Genomic DNA, 20,302 nt, shown 5'->3' with positions numbered 1-20,302 from the left:
GAAATACTGTGAATAATACTGTAGTGCAAGGAAAAAGTACTGAAATACTGTGAATAATACTGTAATGCAAGGAAAAAGTACTGAAATACTGTGAATAATACTGAAATACATGGAAAAAGTACTGAATACTGTGAATAATACTGCAATAGGAGGAAAAAGTACTGAAATACTGTGAATAATACTGTAATACAAGGAAAAAGTACACATTACCTCATTTTATTTTACTCAGTTTACTTGTAAAGGAGTATTTTTTACTGAGTGTATTAGTACATAATCTGACATTAATATTTTCCCTTGTAATAGAGTATTTCTACAACAGATACTATCTATCTATATTCTATATGCAGGTCAAATGCAACCAATCAGAGGGCTCCGGTGCAATGACATCACCCCTCCCATCAGTTCTATGACCTCACTCTGTGTCATCATGAATTCCTAACGAGGCTCCGTCTGCGTCCAATCAGACGAGGCCCAGATAATCAGGTAACGAGGCCTGACGGCAGCCGGCCAATGGGACGACAGCAGAGAGGCCGCCGCCCCCTGAGAGCTCAGAGCCAATCAATAATGTAGACACACAAACACAGTTACTGTAAATGATGGGATGGATGGAGTTGGAACAAAACAGAGGAACGAGGAAGAGGAGGAAGAGGAAGAAGAAGAGGATGAAGAGGAAGATGAACTCAGGGTCCGATGAGGCACGTCTGAAACCGCTGCACATGGTACCAACATACGGCCCACGGACCAGAAGCGGTACCATGAGGGGGGGGTCGCGGACCAGAAGCGGACGCCCACAGTCCAGTCCGTCCCATTGGCTGAATCGGTCAAATGGAAAAATCACACAAAAAATAACAATCATTGATGTTCAAGTCAAAACAGGAGGAGCCCCAGGTCCAAAGGCATCATGGGTAATGTAGTCAGAATGAACTGTCAGAGTTTGACTGTGAACAGACAGAAAACAGCAGAATAAACAAAACCACATCAGAACCAATATTCACAAAAAAGGTCCTGTTGTTGATGAAGATTTAATGCAGTGATGTTAAACTCATAGTTCAGGTTCTACATTCAGCCTGACATGATCTAAAGTGGATCAGAACCAGGAAAAGAGGAACAGAAGAACACAGAAATAATACAAGAATCCAAACTTTTGTTTTTGTTTTAGTGTAAAAAGTTCAATTAGCTGAAAGTATTGAACTGTAGAACTGGACCAGTGTTCTGTCTGAGGTTAAAGGTTGTGTTTCTGATCTACAGAATGAACATGTGATCCACTCAGGCTGAACGTTGTTTTTCCACTAGGTTTCATCAGATCCTCGTGACCCCGTGACCTCCTGATGGCATCACTGACTCCGCCTCTAAATGTGTGTGAACATGTTCTTTGTTCCATAAACAGTCTGGGTTCGCTGAGTAACGGCGGCTTCCAACGCACGTTCACTGAAGCACAAACAGCCTGAGCTGAAGCCGGTTTCATCATGTGACCATGTGATCGTGTAACCATGTGACCATGTGTCACAGCCTGTTTCCTGTTGTGTTTCTTTGCTCATGCTGTGGCTCAGACGTAGAAATCACAGAACTACTGTTTTATTTATTTCATCTACTGCTCGTGTTTGTACGATGGCATATTAGACCACATCGGAAAAATACAAACACTGGAATCTACAAGAGGAAAGTCAGAATATTTTGAAAATAAATTTGCAATAGTACAATAAAGTCATCATTCAGAAGTCATCAGCCTTCAGTCAGTTCAGTCATTTACTCCAAACCTGTTCACTTCATACGACAAAACAAACCCAAACGTGTGCGAACTGCCGTCAAAGTCCAACTAATGCCAATGGGTTCATGGGGGGTGGGGCTAACAGGCTCAGTATTTGGTGGGAGGGGCTAATAGGCTCAATATTTGGTGGGAGGGGCTAATAGGCTCAGTATTTGGTGGGTGGGGCTAATAGGTTCAGTATTTGGTGGGTGGGGCTAATAGGTTCAGTATTTGGTGAGCAGGGCTAACAGGCTCAGTATTTGAACCCCAAATGAAAGTAGAACCCCCCAAAAAAATCTGGACTCTTTTTGTATTGGACTTTGTCATAAATTTACAGGTTTCTGAATATTTTGCGACTTTATCCTTGCAGTGACGTTTTTATTTTTGTATGCGGCACTAATACCCCGTCGTACGTTCTAGATGTTTTCATTCTTCCATTTATTCCAGGTTTTGTCATAAATGTGTTTTATTCTTGCTGAATGACTGAAACATATTAAAATAGAACTTTTTAAACATTTCTTTAAAATGAGGTTTTCTATGTTAAGGGCATAAATAACAACAAAAACTCAACAAAGAAACATAAATTATCATCAGAATCATCCAAAACATCATTTTAGCTTTAAGTATTGAAGAATTTTACAACCACTGCCTCAATAGAAAAGAACTTTTAGACAGAAATTCATGAATAAAGTTGTGTCGTTGTAGATTTCACCACTAAACTTATAAATAAATAGAAACATGTGAAAATGAATCACGCAGAGAAGCTTTAAAACTAACAGATTAAATCACATTGTCCTTTTATTGTGTCTTTAATAAACCGTTACAAATGTACATTTGCGCCGCCAGTCGGATTTGATGCATCAAAACTAAACATGTGATCCAGGATTACGGACAGTTTTACATTCTCACCTGAAGCAGGAAACAGGAAGTGACCGAACAGAAAAAGGAAAACAAAGCCACACCCACATCTGATTGGATCTGAGTCCGGTTTAGTCCAGCCCATGTTCTGAGTCACAGGTTCAAGAGGAGGAAACACACTATTTAAGGGAAGAACGAGCTAAAAAGTGCAGACCACTGGAGGAAAGAACAGAAAGTTTAATCCAGTTTTCTGTCTTAGTGTCAAATAAAACAAACAAAAGGAATGGGAGGAACATCAGAAAGAGCAGGTTTCGAAAAAAGTGGATCTGGTTCCAAACAGACGTGAACGGAGAAACTCTGAGAAACTGAAGCTTAAAAACCTGTAGAACACTGACACCTGCAGGACACAGGAGGAACTGCACCACAGGGTTCAGGAGCTTTGCCTGTGACACTAACCGTTTTCTGTGACGTTCAGTTCATTTGTCGGCGCTCGTTCATTTCAATATGGAAGTAAATCTGTCTCATGAAATTTTGAATTATAAAAGCTATTGAATTTCTAGCACTGAATTTTTTCATACTGAAATTAAAGGTGGGGTCTAAGATGTTTTCCTGAAGCATGTTTTACTATATTCCTTAAAATCCCCTTCACATCCAGATTACAACTAATTAATTAAATGCTCTAACACAAAAATTTAAAAAATGAGTCACCTGTGGAACGGACAGAACTGAAAAAACACCATCCAATCATTTTGAGTGCCCACTGGAAATGACTGAACAGTGATATGTCTATCAAACTCAACTGCCATTTGCCCCTCCCCCCTCTGCGCGTACCCCTCTTCGAGCAGGAATTGTGCGTTCCCAAAGGCTGGAAGAGCTTGTACAGGAAGTGAAGCCAGAACCTGAATATATTAGTTCTATTAGGATGGAAAGTTCACCGGCAAACTGTTTAGTCACAAACATAAACCACTAGGAAATGTAACATTAGTCAGATAGGTCTGAACTGGGGCTAGGGATGGGAATCGTTAAGAATTTATCGATTCCAATTCCATTACCGATTTTGCTTACCGATCCAATTCCTTATCAATTCTCTTATCGATTCTCATTGGCTGAGGGAATAAAAGAGTACAAACACATGTGTTTGCATTAACCATCTTATATTTCCATCTCTGCATAGAAAATAAAACATACACAGTATGTACAAATAATAATAACAGATGACGCCAGGCCTGGTTCGGGGGTGGGTGCAGTGAAAGTTAAACTACAGACTCTTTACTAATTCCTCTGTTGCTGCATATCCACCACATCGAACCAGTTTGACTCTGCTCGGCTCCCGTTGTTGTGCACCTCATTTCCTTTCCTCTACCTTCAGAAACTTGTATTTGGGTACGACATTTGTTGCCCACACCGGAACCAGAACTGGGCCCAGCGTTCACTCTGCTGCTACATTCACAAGCGCTGCTAAGTAGAGAATCAAATATGTGACACAACTGTAAATGAATCACATGCTGTGGACAAATGCTTGAACAGACTGTAGGGATTCCACCCTTTTGAAGACATGGAAGCTTTGACAGTGTTCCAGTGGACCTGGTGTGGTCTGTTTAGACCTTCAGACCTGGTGTGGTCTGTTTAGACCTTCAGACCTGGTGTGGTCTGTTTAGACCTTCAGACCTGGTGTGGTCTGTTTAGACCTGGTGTGGTCTGTTTAGACCTTCAGACCTGGTGTGGTGTGTTTAGATCTTCAGACCTTGTGTGGTCTGTTTAGACCTTCAGACCTGGTGTGGTGTGTTTAGATCTTCAGACCTTGTGTGGTCTGTTTAGACCCGGTGTACACGTGACGTCATTGCACATGCGCAACGAAGACGGAATCGATAAGCAGAATCGTTAGCAGGCACGCAAATGATTCCAAGGAATCGAGCTACTGGGATCCATGTCTCAAAAAGAACCGGTTCTCTATTCCCATCCCTTACTGGGGCTGTTCTGGAAGAGCGGGGGGGGGGGGGGTTAGAGGAGACTGAAGGAGGTATGCATGGACACGCCAGCCGGAGCCTCAGATGGGGCTGTAGTCGGCGTCGGAGCCCGAGGCGTACGGGACCGGAGCTGGGGACGGAACCTCAGGCAGGGTCAAAGCCGGGGCTGTAGTCGGAGCCTCAGCCGGTGTCAGAGATGGAGCTGGGGCCGGGCCGGACCATGAACAGCGTCGAAGCCCAAGCCGGGGCTGGAGCCGGGGACGGAGCAGAGCCTCAGCCGGCGAACTGTTTCTGTGCAGCGCTCGTGAACCCTTGGGAACAAGCATTGCTCGTGCCACTACTCTGGAGGCGTGGCTTTGGAGGGACGTCTGAAGAAAGGGGTTTGGACTTTTGAATTGAATATTTTCAAAATGTAGCTTGCTCCAACTGTTTTTCTAAGATCTCATACCCCACCTATAAGTATCTGAATTTTTTTGCACTGAAATTAAATATCTCAATTTTTTGTCTCTGAATTCAACTATGTTCATAAATTTATAATTAAAAAAATTCAGATACAAAAAAAATCAGGTGCAAAAAATTCAGATCACACATCAGCGCTGACCGTCTTCCTGCAGCGGTATCACATGACCAACCTAGTCTAACTCGATTGGCTGGCTGTCGGTTTGACTTGAGATCGAATCATTGCTTATCCTTGGTGTCCCGGATGTGTGATCTGAATTTTTTGCATCTGAATTTTTTTATTCTAAATCAATGAACATAGCAAAATTGAGAGACAAAAAATTCAGATACTTAATTTCAGTGCAAAAAAAATTCAGTGCTAGAAATTCAGTGGCTTTTAAAATTCAAAATCTGATGAGACAGATTTACTTCCATATTTCAACCCTTGAACATTTTTAAATCCAATAATGTCCAAATTCAAACTGAGCTTTAAAAACAGGAACATTAGAAAAAATATCCAAACCCCGGCACGAGAAAAACAGAGGGAACAGAACCCAAAAGTGCACCACATTCAACCTCTGAAATCGACGGTCACGCCCACATTCGTTACCACATCCAATCAGACTCCACTTCCCATGATGCAGCGGGGGGCTCTGAGCCAATCACAGGAGGCGGTGGTGGAGCCGCCGCTGCGAGGCCTCATCACGGTCGGGATTCAGATCCTGCTGCCGTCACGGAGACGAGCGAGCAGAAGAGTCTGTGAGTGGATCAGAGGAGGAGGGGCGGGGCGGTCTCTGTTAAACCCCGCCCCCTCGGTCGCCGCAGTTACTTCTGCAGATCCTGAGGAGAACTGAACGACTCGTAGACGTTGGCGGAAAAATCCTTCACCTGCTCGTTCATCAGCAAATCCTGAAGAAGAAAGGAGGAGCGAGAGGAGGAGGAGGAAGAGGAGGAGGAGGAAGGAGAGGAGGAAGAGGAGGAGGAGGGGGGAGAGGAGCAGGAGGAGAAGAGGAAGAAGAGGAGGTCCAGTCCAGTGTTAGTGAGTGGTGTAAACTGATACTTTAGATCTGGGATCAGTGAGTGATCTGGTCTATGTGATCCTTCAGATCTGGTCTATGTAGACCTGGTCTATGTGATCCTCCAGATCTGGTCTATGTAGACCTAGCCTATGTAGACCTGGTCTATGTGATCCTTCAGATCTGGTCTATGTAGACCTGGTCTATGTGATCCTCCAGATCTGGTCTATGTAGACCTGGTCTATGTGATCCTCCAGATCTGGTCTATGTAGACCTAGCCTATGTAGACCTGGTCTATGTGATCCTTCAGATCTGGTCTATGTAGATCTGGTCTATATGATCCTTCAGGTCTGGTCTATGTAGACCTGGTCTATGCAATCCTGACCCTCCTGTGCTGTGCAGGTGGAGGCGGTCCTTACCTGGACCAGGTGACAGGGCGTGTCACTGCAGATACTGTTGATCTGACCGTTCATGATGGGGATGATTTTGGCCAAAGGCAGACTGACCGCTGACAGACTGACCATACACACACGCGCGCACACACACACACACACACACACAGGTGAAGGCGGGTTAACAGACAGTCAAAACACCCTGCAGACCAACACACAGCAGCACAGCTCACCTATCAGAGGCGGAGCTGGGGGTGGAGTCACCAGGAGGCGGTCGGAAGAACTCGGCCAGGTTGTCAAGGAGACGGGAGAAGCCGCGGTTCATACAGGTGTTAAGTACGGTGGTGAAGTCTGGACTGAAACACACACACACACAGGTGGGCGTTAACCTGTGGGTGGATGTTAATCTGTGGGTGGGCGTTAACCTGTGGGTGGGCGTCAACCTGTCTAACAGGTAAACACAGACAGGTGGGCGTTAACCTATGGGTGTGTGGGCGTGTACCTGTGGTGGGCATGTTTACCTGTGGGTGTGTGGCGTGTACCTGTGGTGGGCGTGCTTACCTGTGGTGGGCGTGCTTAGCTGTGGTGGGTGTTTACCTGTGGTGGGCGTGTTTACCTGTGGGGGTGTACCTGTGGTGGGCGTGCTTACCTGTGGTGGGCATGTTTACCTGTGGGTGTGTGGGCGTGTACCTGTGGTGGGCGTGCTTACCTGTCCAACATGTCTCTGGTTTCGTTCAACAGTCTGATGGTCATGACGTCGTCTGGGCTCAGACCACAGGCCTGGACAACAGACCACAGGTGTTACTAATGTTACTGTACCTGGACCTGCACCTGGGTGATGACATCAGTGTAGATGAGGGGGTGTGGTCACCTGGTCGGAGAGGGCGTTCTCTCCATCCGCCAACATGTACCAGGACAACGGACGCTCAGAACCAGACTCCACCTCGGCCCGGATCCAACTGAGCTGCTGCTCCAACTCCAGCAGAGACAAGGACTGTTTCAGAGACACACTGAGGACGGAAACAGAAACAGGGTTAAAGGACATACACAACACCTGGATACAAACAAACAAACAAATATAAATAACACTGAGGGCGGAACCGCACACGCGCGCACACACACAGGTTAGAGGACATACACAACACCTGTATACAACACAAGCAAACAAACATCATATTCTAGTCTACTATTGGTTCTAGTATCAGTTCCAATATCGGTCCTTACCCTCCCAGTGCGTTGTGAACCGCTCTCTTCACCACTGTCATCAGTTCGATCAGACCTGGGTCAGAGGTTAAAGGTCAGTTAATGAAGTTCTGTTGGTTCTAACAGATAAATTAATTGAAATAACCTCATTTTCCCCATTTAAACTGGATATTTTCTGTAGATTAGATTTACTTTCATTCCATTTTATCCACTAATATCTCCATTTCTTCTGTCAAAACACTATCTGCTGTGTCCAAATGACCCGGGTCCAAATCAGTGGGTTCTGATGTAATTCTGTTGTAAATGAATGTGGGTCATTTGGACCCACATTTGGAAGCCTGGAGTAAAAATACAAAAACTACAATGACATCAAATCTATAAAAGGTCAGTTAAGTATTAAAATATCATCATATCAATAAGATGTTTTTAAGGAACACCTGGAACATGAAATAACAACTTTACATCACAAAAATTATATACACACACACACACACACTAAATCAACCTCTGGGTCACTTTGACCCACTTTTACATCTAAGGGTTAAATACATTAAAGCTTCTACAATAAAACTTTTGTCAATATATTCATGTTCTACCTCGTTAAAAATATTAGATTCTCCACAGTTGAGTCTCTATGTTTATTTTACAGAGTTCCTGAACAAAAAAACACAATAATAATAATAATAAAACAGTAAATGTTCTAAATTCGAGGTTATTCCCTTTACATGAGGTGTTTTTGGTTCACTTAGTCCTTATGGTTCTGAGCATTGGAACTAAACAGAAGATAATTAACACTAATAATGTGGAAGGAACTGGTTAACGGATGGGCTGCAGTTTCCTACCATCTCCCAGTAGATGCTGTATACTGGACAGATACTGCTGCTGGACATCAGGAGGTGCCAGAGGACTCTGGAAATAACAACAACAAGCACAATGGATGGAAAACATACCCCATTATTATTATTATTATTATTATTATTATTATTATTATTATTATTATTATTATTATTATTATTATTATTATATGGTGATGATAGTGGAGTGTAAAGTGTTTCAGATTATATTGCGGTTTTACATCCGTTCACATAAAAGTAACTGAACTGAAACAGCAGATTTCTGAGCATGAATCATCCAAATAAAAGAGGAACGTGATGAAATGTAATGATAGTAACTGTAAACCATGTCTTCACTGAATTAAACACCATGTCCTGGTTCAATTACCCACTCAGAAGGATTATTATTATTGTGCTGGAGCAAAAATAAAACTGCTGACTGATATGATCCCAGGTTTATCAGTATTATCTTACATTGGCGTCACAGACCAACAGAATCACTAAATGACTTTTCATTTATAGGCAGGATGACTGGAAACATTATCCTGAACAGAAAACAGATTTGAACATTTAAGGGCTTATTATTTCAATAAAAAATGGAGATAATAAAGAATTTGAACAAACTCATCAAAAACAATTACAAGACATGAACAAGAAATGAAAAAATAGTCAATATAATAAATAAAAATGTAAAAATTTGCTGACTGTACTAACAAAACGGACAATGGGAAATTAAGAAAATGAACATAAAATAAACACAGGATGGAAAATGAACAAGAAGCTCAACAAAAATAAATATAAACAAGAAGAAAATGAATGAAGTCACAGAGGAAATTCACACAATAATCAACAAAATGAGCTAAAAAGAAGAAAACCACCAAAAACTATCAATCAATTAACAAATAAAAATGGGCAAAGTTGTCAAGAATATATATTTATAAAAAAATCAATACACAATGGGAAATGTTTTTTAAAAATGAACACAAATGGTCATAATGAAGAAAATGAAACAGAAAAAAATGAAGATGAAGAAAAAAGGCAAAATAATCAATAAAATGAGCAGAAATTAAATAATAAATATTTTTAATAAAGAAATTGAGAAAATGAACAAAACTGAATAAAATCTGTCTCCATGTGACCTTGATTTCTGTTTTTCTGTTTGATCTGCTTAGTGTTAGCTTAGCACTGTTAGCTAAGCACTGTTAGCTTAGCGCTGCTAGCTTAGCGCTGTTAGCTTAGTGCCGTTAGCTTAGCACTACAGAGTCTGTCCCATTGCTCTATTTTATTCAATTATTCCTGACCCACGCTGGTCTCAGTAAAAAACTGAAATAACCTCATTTTCTCAGTTTAAACATGATATTTTTCTGTTGTGAATTAAATTTGTGTTAATGAGATTTCATTTCATTCCATTTTATCCAATAAGATCTCCATTCTTACTGTCAACACGCTCTCTGCCATATTAATATTCCTTCACTTTTCCAGGTTTTTTTTTGTTTTTTCCTCTGTTTTTGGTCTCATTGACTGCGTTCTGAGTGTCAGGTAGCGTTACCGTGGTAACAGATGGAATCATGAGGCTGTGTTCACCCCTAGAGTGGATATGTGAAAATAAAACAGCAGCCCAATCAGTGTTTTTATGTGTTCGGTTCTCTGTGTTTGTGCCCTATCTGTGTCATTTTCATCTATTTGAGAATAAATCTCTTCTCATGTTCTTCTGTTTTCGTGGATGTGGGTACGGGCGTGGAGTGTTACCATGGCGACACAGCCCTGGTTTCAGCGCCTCACCGTGGTGTTCCTGCCGATGGAGTTGTCCAGGTACAGGTATCCTCCGATGATGTTCAACTGAACCCGCAGCAGAACCACCAACATACAGGTGCTGTACACGGCCACGATGGTCCGTGTGAAACCTGGACGGGAAGGAAAACACCGTCAGAGCTCAAGTCCCGCCCCTTCCTGCTGAGCCTCATGGGAATGAAACTCAGAAAAGTATCAACAGTTTTCAATGAAAACGACCGGATGGAAGTGATACAGTATTAGAGAGGTTTCAGGGGGGCGGTTGTGGTCGGGTTTAATGATTCTGGTCTGGTTTAACAGTCAGTTCTGGTCCGGTTAAGGTATTCTAGTCTGGTTTAATGGTTGTGGCCCTTTTTTCATCCAATAGGAGGCCTCCAGGGGCGTCTGTAATAGTCTTTTTTGGTCCAATAGGAGGCCTCCAGGGGCATCTGTAATAGTCTTTTTTCATCCAACCGGAGACCTCCAGGGGTGTGTCTATTCCATGAACTGTGTGTGTGTGTGTGTGTGTGTGTGTTTTGAATCAAATAGAACTTACTGATGATCTTTAAATCCTCCCAGATCTCCAGTTTATTCGCTGGTCTGACAGAAAAACACAGTCAGTTTAACATTAGATGAACCTGAAATGGTGAAAACCACAGTCTGTTCATTTCAGACTCCTGTTATAAATATGATGGTCTGTTATTCCACTGGTCTATGATGGTAAACATGTTGGTTTGATGGTAACTGTCTCTAATTATCTACAGACAAGTGAGTACTGGATGATCATGGACATGGTTCCACATTTATCTTCAGTTTCAGACTGAAGTGTCATTCATTAGTCTGCTTCATTAGTCTGGTTCACATCTATGCCTCATGCACTTAAATCTGCTGGATGGTGGTGAACCATCTCCAATGATCTATCATGTGATATTTTCCTCAGACTCCCAGATGAATCTAAACCATGGAAGCTTTCTTCTTCTGTCTGTGGTCAGGGGACATGTGCACACAATGACTAAAGAACAGAACAAAGGACCAGGACCAGAGCTGGACCAGAGCTGGACCCTCATTAGGGTTTCATTACATGTGCAGTTTATGGTGGACATTGGCCTTCACAGTCCACCTGATCACCTGATCCCCAGTGAAGGTCAGGTGAAGCCTCATCAAACACTGAGGCGTCGGTGGACGACTGAAGTCCTAGCAGCGCTGGCCCACAGCAGCAAGACCAGCTGACAGAAGACTATATGTGGGCATTCATGTGTTCATCATCATCATCATCACACATTAAAATTAGTGGTGGGCAGCGATTAAATTTTTTTTAATCGCGATTAATCGCATGGCTTTCTGCGATTAATCGCGATTAATCGCATAGTCGTTGGGGGGGGGGGGGATGCATCAACAGCATGTATTGCCTTTCAGTGATATTCCAGACTGGAAGTACTCCGGTGATAAAAATAATTGCACGTCAGTGCTTCCAAACAACTGTGTCCTTCTCAACCCCACCATCTGAAGACATTTAAAATTAAAATGTCCATGTAAAAACCCACTACTTTTACACATGTTTATGTCCCCACCAGTGTATTTACAGTTGTGAGTGATTGACAGGAGTCTTAAGCCCACTAATAAGTACTAATACTAATAAGCCCAATAATATGTGATGTTCAGTTGTTCAAAGCAAGCAAAAGGGGCCCTGAAGTGGTCAGAATAAGTTGCACTAACGTATGTTTGGTCCTTTCCGTGTTACCGTAGTTAGTTCGGACATAGAACTAACAGACATGTTTCTTTCACTCTTGTTTGTATGGCCCCAAAAACGTTTGCCTGTGAGTATTTTATGTTCAGTTGTTGTAAGAATGAATAGTATAAAATATCTCTGATGTGAACCTTTGTTGCTGAATAAAAAGACGTTGTAAATCTTTAATTAACCTGTAAATGCTAATCGTTAGCGTGTCTATGGATTTTCCAATTCAAGTTAGCATCGAGATAAAATGACTGCTAATACAACATTCACATCGTAAATGAGTAAAGGTTAGTTCAAAGGCTGACATATTAGACCTAAACACAACCAATGAATTTACATAAACTTAGCATGAGCCTGCAGAAAGAATTAGCAACCCATCTCCGACTGCTTGCATAAACAAATTAGCTTAAACATCAGCATTACTTGTAAAGTTCGCCGGTTTTCTCCTCTCAGCTGCACATACACACAGCACCGTGTGTGGACCGGCAAAATAAAAGCATGAGTTTCAAAATAAGAGTCCGTATGTATAAATCAACTAAGACTTGCTTGAAAGGCAGAACAATAATAAAATGACGTTAATGCGAGATAAAAAAATTGTCGGTGTTATTTAATGAATGCGTTAACGCGGTAATAACGCGTTAACTTACCCACCCCTAATTAAAATAAATTACATTTGTTAGAAAACTTAAAACTACAACTAAGTTCTTTGTTACAAAGAGAACCACTATACTATCTATCTATACTCTATCTATAGTACAATTTTCTGTGAACTTTTTAGTTTATACTTTTACACTTTTAGTTTACACTTTAAGTATTTGCTGCTAAACTGATTTTCATAGCTCCTGTTAAAGTGACAATAAAGTCCTATTCTATACTTTTCTATTCTATTCCATATAATAGTTTGTTGTAAACTGGAGTCTATAACAGGTCAGAGCTCCCTCCTTTCATTCCTCTGTCCTTACAGACCACTCTTCTGTATGTGACAGTTGGCTATTTACTAAACTATTATAGAATCACAATGAACACTGAAGGGGGCAGAGCCATGGAGGAGGTGGTGGGGACTCACTTGGTTTTGAGCAGTGATGTCAGAGTCTCTGAGTTGAGCTGAAGGATGATGGCTTCTCTTAACGGGGGGAGCATGGACAGAACTGGAACACACACACATAAACAAACACACACACACACACACATTATTGTGTAGATACTGAAGCTCAGTAAGTTTAAACCCTAAACCATCAGTGCGACTCTGACAGCGTATCCACGGTTACGTCTCTGATCAGAGGCGGAGGGCGTATCCACGGTTACGTCTCTGATCAGAGGCGGAGGGCGTATCCATGGTTACATCTCTGATCAGAGGTGGAGGCAGGGCTTTACCTGTCATGTTGCAGGTCCTCTGGTTGCTCTCGAAGTGAAACTGTCGTCTGGCCTGTGCGATGTACTCGTTGGCCTCCTTCTCCTGGATCTCTCGGATCTTCTTTTGGGCATATTTACCCAGGAAGTAAACACCTGGTGAGTGAAGACACAGATAATATGATAAACATATATGACAAACTGTCATTAGGACAGGACACTGAATGAACAGAGACGACCACTTAATTAGTATTTTAATCAGACCTTTAATATAATATGAACAAGCACAAAAATACATACATGTACTTTATTTATTCAAAACTGGGAAATGACAGCGTATCAGCAGGAAAACAACCCAAAAAGTAGAATACAAGCGCAAACACTATACATTATATATAAGGATAAAAGTATAAAAAAGATCTGTGTGTGTAAAGAACCTGGATAATAAGTGGAACGTACCAAAATAAAGTGTTATATTCAGACTGAGCAGGTGCATAATGATATTAAAGTGTCAACAGTAGAAGTAACTGTCGGTGTTTTCAATGGACTCTTCCCAGAAATGGACTTTATTTACCAATAACAGTCTTAATTATAAAATGCTTGCAATTATTATTTCAATGTACGTTAGAAACACATGAAAATGAATAAAAGGAGCAAAGTTTACATTTAAGCCAAACTGATCAGTTTTTACTTTTAGCCACGACTGTAAAATTAAGATGATTGGACTTTAGAGTTTTACAGGACTTGGTTATTTGACCCATTTTTATTTATTTTTTGGGGGTAAATTGGATTTTAAACTGGTACCGGACCTACAGAACCCCTGTGATGAAGCCTGTCAGTACCATTAAACACCATTTAACTCCATTGAACTCCACTGAACTCCATTTAACCCCATTAGGCTCCCCTGAACTCCATTAAACTACACTACATACCATTAAACTCCATTAAACACCGTTTAACCCCATTTAACTCCATTTAACTCCATTAAACTCCACTAAACTCCATTAAATACCATTTAACTCCACCTGAACAGCAGCTCCTTCTGTGGTGCATTTGGACTAACTTCAACCATCACTTAAACAAACCTTTAGTCCATTTCACTCCATGTTCTGCCTTTAAACCAGGCCTGGGGGGCGGATTCATGGGTTCTCCAGGTGACAACAGGTACATGACCACAGTAGAACCCATGAACCACAGAGCAGTGTGAGGCTCAGAGGCACTTAAAGCCCAGTGTTCAGCTATTAAATCAGATTAAACAGGAGCTAATATGCTAACAGTTAGCATCCACTGTCCTCATGCATGGATGTGAAACTAAACTCCTTTCAACATTCTGTCCATTTGAGACGCCATACTTTCACATTTGGCCTCTCATAATACAATTAAACATTTGGGAATTATTGTGTCATCATCTGGCATGTGTTCAGTTAATTTATCAAATATAATTCAGTATATTTTACATCTTTAATAGGGTTCAGATCCGTTCACAGCCACAGAAACATAACTAGAGTTTAGTCTTTATGGGGTCAAGTGTTGTTCTGCGGTCATGAATATTTATGCCGATATTAAGAGACAAACAACTTGATTTTTAAAAGCTCTGGAAACTTCTTAAAATAGTTTGAACTTTAAGTCTAAAGAGTAAAATACCATAAAATTGATGAGTATTTCAGCGGAGTCTGGTGTGATGCTAACAGCTAACGCTAACACAACTTACCACCAACTACGGCTCCGGCGAAAATAAATTTCCTTTTGTGACGTTTTATAAAATTCCAGGTAGACGAAAACATAGTCAAACAGTCACGTTTCACCACAAAAAACAAACTCCGAAGTCACTCCGTTGTGTTGGCGTAGATTATTTCACTGACATACTAGCGTTATCTGAAGAGTTTCCGCTCGTTAGCATCAGTTAGCTAACATGCTGCTAGCATTAGCTGTCAAAGTAAAAGCCTGTGGATCAGTGAAGTCAATGATACAAGGAAACTTCCGGTTAAGACTATCAAAATAAAAATAAAAAATCCTCCATCTAACGTCATTTTGGTCTTCATTTAATTTAATTTGACTATTTTTTGGCTTTTGTTTTTTGTTTTTGTTTGTTTGTGAATGATTTTGTCCTGTTTCATTAGCTTTGTTTCATTCCTATCTTGGGTTAATACTTATTTAGTTATTGTTTGTTGCACCAAGTTTGCTGACATTTAATCATTGTTATTGAACTTTGCACAGAGAGAGAAAAAAAATCATATTTTTCACTATTATTATCAGTGCATCATTATTTATTTGCCTTGTTGCTGAAATTTTTTTTATTCCAGTTTCTTTTTAAAAGTGTTTAAAAAGTTTTTCAGTAACTGTTGGCTTTTACATGAGGTCTAATCTACACATGGCAACAGTAATTTGATAATTAATTGGCAAATTACTTTCCAAATAATGAGATAATTGAAATAGTTACTAGATTATGTGACATTTAAATAAACAAATCTAAACACATATCATACAACACGGTCATATTTAACTGGAAAAATAAACAAAACTGTTCATTAAAACGCAGACATCCCTGAATATTTATGATAAAACATTTCTAATTCTACAAGTATATTTGTTTTACGTTGGTAAAAAGTGAATAATGTTCGAAAAAAAACCATAAGCTGTTCTTTATTTCCTCATTTACTGCATTAACATAAAAAGAAAATAAAAATAACACAACAAATGGCAAATGAATGCAGTTTTATGTCATGCCATGCTTTTATTTTTGTGGCATTTCCGGTATGTTTGTGGTTGAATATTGTGCCTTTTACGTCACTTTAGGATCCTGGCTTCTGATTGGTTACTTTGACAACGTGTCCGACCTGTTTTATCTTCCCCCTGTCGTCCTGTCCCCGTGGTTTGGACACAAATACATGTCCTTTAAAACTGAGATCAAACTCCCGAATAAAGGCGAATAAAGCGCGTACGTCGGATGTGAGCCGTTGCCATGGGAACAGATGCAGACGGTGACGCGGAGGTTTTCTGTCCGAGTGAAGAAGACGTTCACAAGTGGATGAACTGCGCCTTCGACATGGTTGGACTCAAACACTGCTTACTCTACATTCACTTTAATTCACTGTTTATTTGGAACGTTTTCAACATAAAAGAACAAAATAAGGATCATTTATGTGAAGAATTAGGAGTAAACTGCTCAAATTTAACGGTTCATGTTTTCTATTTAACAGAATTAACGAAAAAACCAATAGATGCCTCCTCATTCTAAGTGTTGAGATGTTTGACATGAGTTTATCTGCAGAATATGTCATTAATTCTACAGAAAAACAAGCCTCTCCAGCCACCGTCATATGTCTGTTAAGGGTTAAACATTCAGTGCATTAGAATAAATAAACAAATGTAATAAATAAACAGACTGGGCTGAAAAAGACATATTGTTTTCAGTTTTCTCTGTTTCTGAAATAATTATCTTTAATGAACATCTACATGATCAGTGAATTAAATATAGAAAATACAGGATTTACACTAAAAATATCAAATATAGACGATAATATTAGAAAAAATGATGATGCAAAATAAAAGTAATGGATAATTCACCTGAAATGAACTAAAACTGAAGTTAAACTATATATTTGTCCAAACAGTGTACCTTATGTTTGTGATGTCAAACATGCCAGACTGTTCTGACTAAAATAAAAAAATAAAACATAAGCGTCAGTGTGATCAGAGCAGAGGCGATTTCTGTCAGACTGCAGTGGAAGCTCGGCTTCCCCTAAAATTATGAAATTTAAATGCTCAAATCTGTTCAGTTGTTTTCATTTCATTGACTCCAAATGTGTTGGAACACGTTCATCTCTCAAACCAGTTGGTTCAGAATCAGTTTGATCCCAGATCAGTGGACTGGATGTTGTTCACTTCTCCTCCATTCCCGTGTCTGTGTTTTCTCCTCCATCTCTGCTCAGTGCATTTGTCCGTAGACGCTCAGCGTCCATGCACTTCAATGGGACTGAGTGGAACTGCTGGAAACTGACTCTAAACTGGACGCTAATTGGATAAATGACACCATGTTGTCCCGCCCCCGGACGCTCGGTGTCTCCGGGGGTGAATGGAGCTGTGGGCGGAGCCCAGCCGGGCCGGACGCTGAGCTTCCACATGCTGATTGGAGGATCAGTCCAAAGGCTGAATCCCGTTTGATTGACAGCTGTTTTCAGATCTGCTCCTTCACTGACACAGTTCAGTTTAATACCGTCACACATTCTGCTGTGAAATCACAGAAACCAAATGAACTGTTCATTTACTGACCTGGAAGAAAACACACTCATTGTACCTCCTTGTTTCAATTTAACATAATTTCAACATTTTCTTGTTTAGTTGGTACGATAAGGTCACTGAGCATTTTCTTAAAAAGGAACGGAGGATGAATTTATGTTTAAATAACTTGACTTTTTTTTCTGTAAGTGGACAAAGAACTTCCCCTGTCTGAAAGATGAGCATCCGCCACTGGATCAGAGTAAAACAGTTTGATTAAATAATGACTGAAGAAATCCTTTAGTCTCATATTAAATACAAAATAAATGAAAATAAACCAGTTATTAAAGGTTAAATATAGAAAAAACATCCTCTGAACTGACACTAAAGAATCTGTGGGTCTGGAAGGGCTCAACTGGGTCAACTAGTTAAAGGAGGTCAACTAGTTCAACTAGTAAACAGACTGTCTGTAGTACCAGAAGTGTGTGTGTCTGATGTTTTGTCCATTTGTCCATTTGTCCACAGGCCAAAGACGCTCTGTCCAATGGTGAAGTCCCAGTGGGATGTCTACTGGTCCACCAGAACCAGGTCATAGGGAGAGGACGGAACCAGGTCAACCAGAGCAAGAACGTAAGAGAAGCACAGGAAAGATGATATAAGAGGAGGAGGAGGGAGAATATTAAGAATATTATAGTCCATATTTGGTGACCTTTGACCTTGGTTGTCCCGCCCCCTCCAGGCCACCCGTCATGCAGAGATGGTCGCCGTGGATCAGCTGTTGGACTGGTGTCGCCATAGAAACCGTGATGTGAGAGCCGTGTGTGAGCGGACAGCGCTGTACGTGACCGTGGAGCCGTGTGTGATGTGCACCGCAGCACTACGTCTGCTACGTATCCTTCCACTGTGTGTGTGTGTGTGTGTGTGTGTGTGTGTGTGTGTGTGTGTGTCCGTTGTTGACCTTTGACCTTATCCCTCAGATGTCCCTGTGGTCGTGTTCGGATGCAGGAATGAGCGTTTCGGAGGCTGTGGGTCAGTTCTGGACGTGGCCTCTGCAGATCTACCCCGGACCGGGACCAAGTTTAAGGTCTGTGAGGGTCTGAGGAGGGTCCACCTGGTTCTATGTGGTTCTATGTGGTTCTACCTGGTTCTAAATGTGTTTGTCTTCAGTTTGTTCCAGGACACAGATCAGATGAAGCCATTCAGATGTTGAAGACGTTTTACAAACAGGAAAACCCCAACGGTGACCAAACACACACACACACACACACACACACACACACACACTGTGTACATATATGTGTGTGTGTGTATAGATCAATGCCATATGTCACAGGTCATGTGATTTATGTTTACACAGGCATATTGAAAGGTAACCCATCAACTAGAGCAGTGCCATCCTTATTAAACAGATGACTGTATGAACTGTTGTCATGGTTACCGTCTGTACAGTATTACACTGTGGGGACATGGTGAACAGAAGTCTGTGTACTTTCCTTTTTCCTCATCTTTTTATTTCTTTATTTTTGTTACCTTTTTTTCTTCATTTTGACTCTTTTTCTCTCTTTTTCAATCGTGTTCCATCTTTTCTTTGTCTTTCATCCTTTTTTCTTCTGTTTTCTTTTCTTTAAATCTTCATGTTTGTGGTTTTATTTTTATTTTTCTGTGAATAAATGTTCTTTTTGTTTGTTTTTTTAAATCCATCCATTAGTTTTGACTTTTAGCCATTAAAATAAACCCCCTTTTTTTTGTCTTTGTTTGGTTTCAGCTCCTAAACCTAAAACCAGGAAGGACTGATTGGATCCATTCCACCCTCTGTCCTGCATTTATTATATATGTTATTTCGTGTTTAATGAAAGCTTTGATATGAAGGTTTGTGTTGTTTCCTGTTCCGTCCACCAGTGGGAGCTCTAGGTTCAAACTTTGGTCCTTTGTCAGCTTCATTTATTCTTTTCTTTTCCTTTCTTTTCTACAGATGTAAATGAAATACTGCAGATTTAAGTCAATATTTAATCTGTTTTAATTTCTGTTTTTATGAACCTGAAATTTACACCAACATTAGAAACAGAACTTTAATATTTATTTAATATAGTTTTTTTCTCCAGGTTAAAAACACTTTCATGTTCCACAGAAACACTTATTGATCTGATATTTAATTGAACATCTTTGTTTTCCTGTAAATCTAAGGTTTGTTTGTTGGTTTGAGTCACATGATGGCATTGGTTCTGATGCATTTGAGTCCAACGACAGAAAACCTGGAATAAAACAGGTTATAAAATAAATGAATAAATGATCAAATAAAACTGATCAGGTTGAATAAACGGAGGGAAGATAAATGAAGAAAGGCACCATTTCATTGTTTGAACCCGAGGTCGAAGGTTTAGTAAAAACATGTGGGTTAGTTTGAAAATATGATGGAAAATATGGAACCAAAATAAAGATGAAAATCTAACTTTTTTGTTTTATGAAAAAAAAAAAAAAATTTGCATTTTTTTTAAACTTTTGGCAACAATAATGAACAACAATAGTTCTATAGTTAATATAAATAATATAACTGATAAAGTATGAATTGATTAATAAATAATATGTAATAAATCTAAATAAAAGGCCATAGTTTTGGTAACATTTGGGACTAAATCCATTCATGTTCATTTAATTCTGCATTTTAATTGAGATTTATTTATTGGTTTTTTTTAGTCAAAGATGATATTGTTTTCAAGTAGAATTAGAACAAATAGATTTTCATATTTAATCTAAAATACTTTTACTCATATCTTT

General features: G+C 40.2%; 2 protein-coding genes across 2 annotated transcripts in view; one reads left to right on the top strand and one right to left on the bottom strand.

Moving 5' to 3' along the window:
- Positions 1-5,340: 5,340 nt before the first annotated feature.
- Positions 5,341-15,250, bottom strand: pex3 (peroxisomal biogenesis factor 3). Its single transcript, XM_030130528.1, has 12 exons — positions 15,021-15,250; positions 13,334-13,465; positions 13,026-13,107; positions 10,781-10,824; positions 10,237-10,358; positions 8,464-8,530; positions 7,643-7,697; positions 7,290-7,428; positions 7,128-7,198; positions 6,652-6,774; positions 6,446-6,542; positions 5,341-5,919 (listed from the first exon to the last, which is right to left on the bottom strand). The coding sequence occupies exons 1-12, from the start codon at positions 15,091-15,093 to the stop codon at positions 5,836-5,838; spliced, it is 1,089 nt and encodes a 362-aa protein (XP_029986388.1). The 5' UTR covers positions 15,094-15,250; the 3' UTR covers positions 5,341-5,835.
- An 888-nt stretch (positions 15,251-16,138) lies between these two features.
- Positions 16,139-20,302, top strand: part of adat2 (adenosine deaminase tRNA specific 2) — a 4,342-nt gene continuing 178 nt past the window's right edge. The window contains exons 1-6 of the mRNA XM_030130530.1: positions 16,139-16,358; positions 18,053-18,157; positions 18,267-18,417; positions 18,505-18,611; positions 18,695-18,767; positions 19,293-20,302. The exon at positions 19,293-20,302 is cut by the window's right edge and continues 178 nt beyond it. Of these exons, the coding sequence (XP_029986390.1) occupies positions 16,272-16,358; positions 18,053-18,157; positions 18,267-18,417; positions 18,505-18,611; positions 18,695-18,767; positions 19,293-19,321 (552 nt within the window). The 5' untranslated portion in view covers positions 16,139-16,271 and the 3' untranslated portion in view covers positions 19,322-20,302. The remainder of the gene's footprint in view (positions 16,359-18,052; positions 18,158-18,266; positions 18,418-18,504; positions 18,612-18,694; positions 18,768-19,292) is intronic.

This window comes from Sphaeramia orbicularis, unplaced genomic scaffold (assembly GCF_902148855.1).
Source record: "Sphaeramia orbicularis unplaced genomic scaffold, fSphaOr1.1, whole genome shotgun sequence".
Lineage (NCBI taxonomy): Eukaryota > Metazoa > Chordata > Actinopteri > Kurtiformes > Apogonidae > Sphaeramia > Sphaeramia orbicularis.
This window is presented reverse-complemented; position numbering and strand designations above follow the sequence as displayed.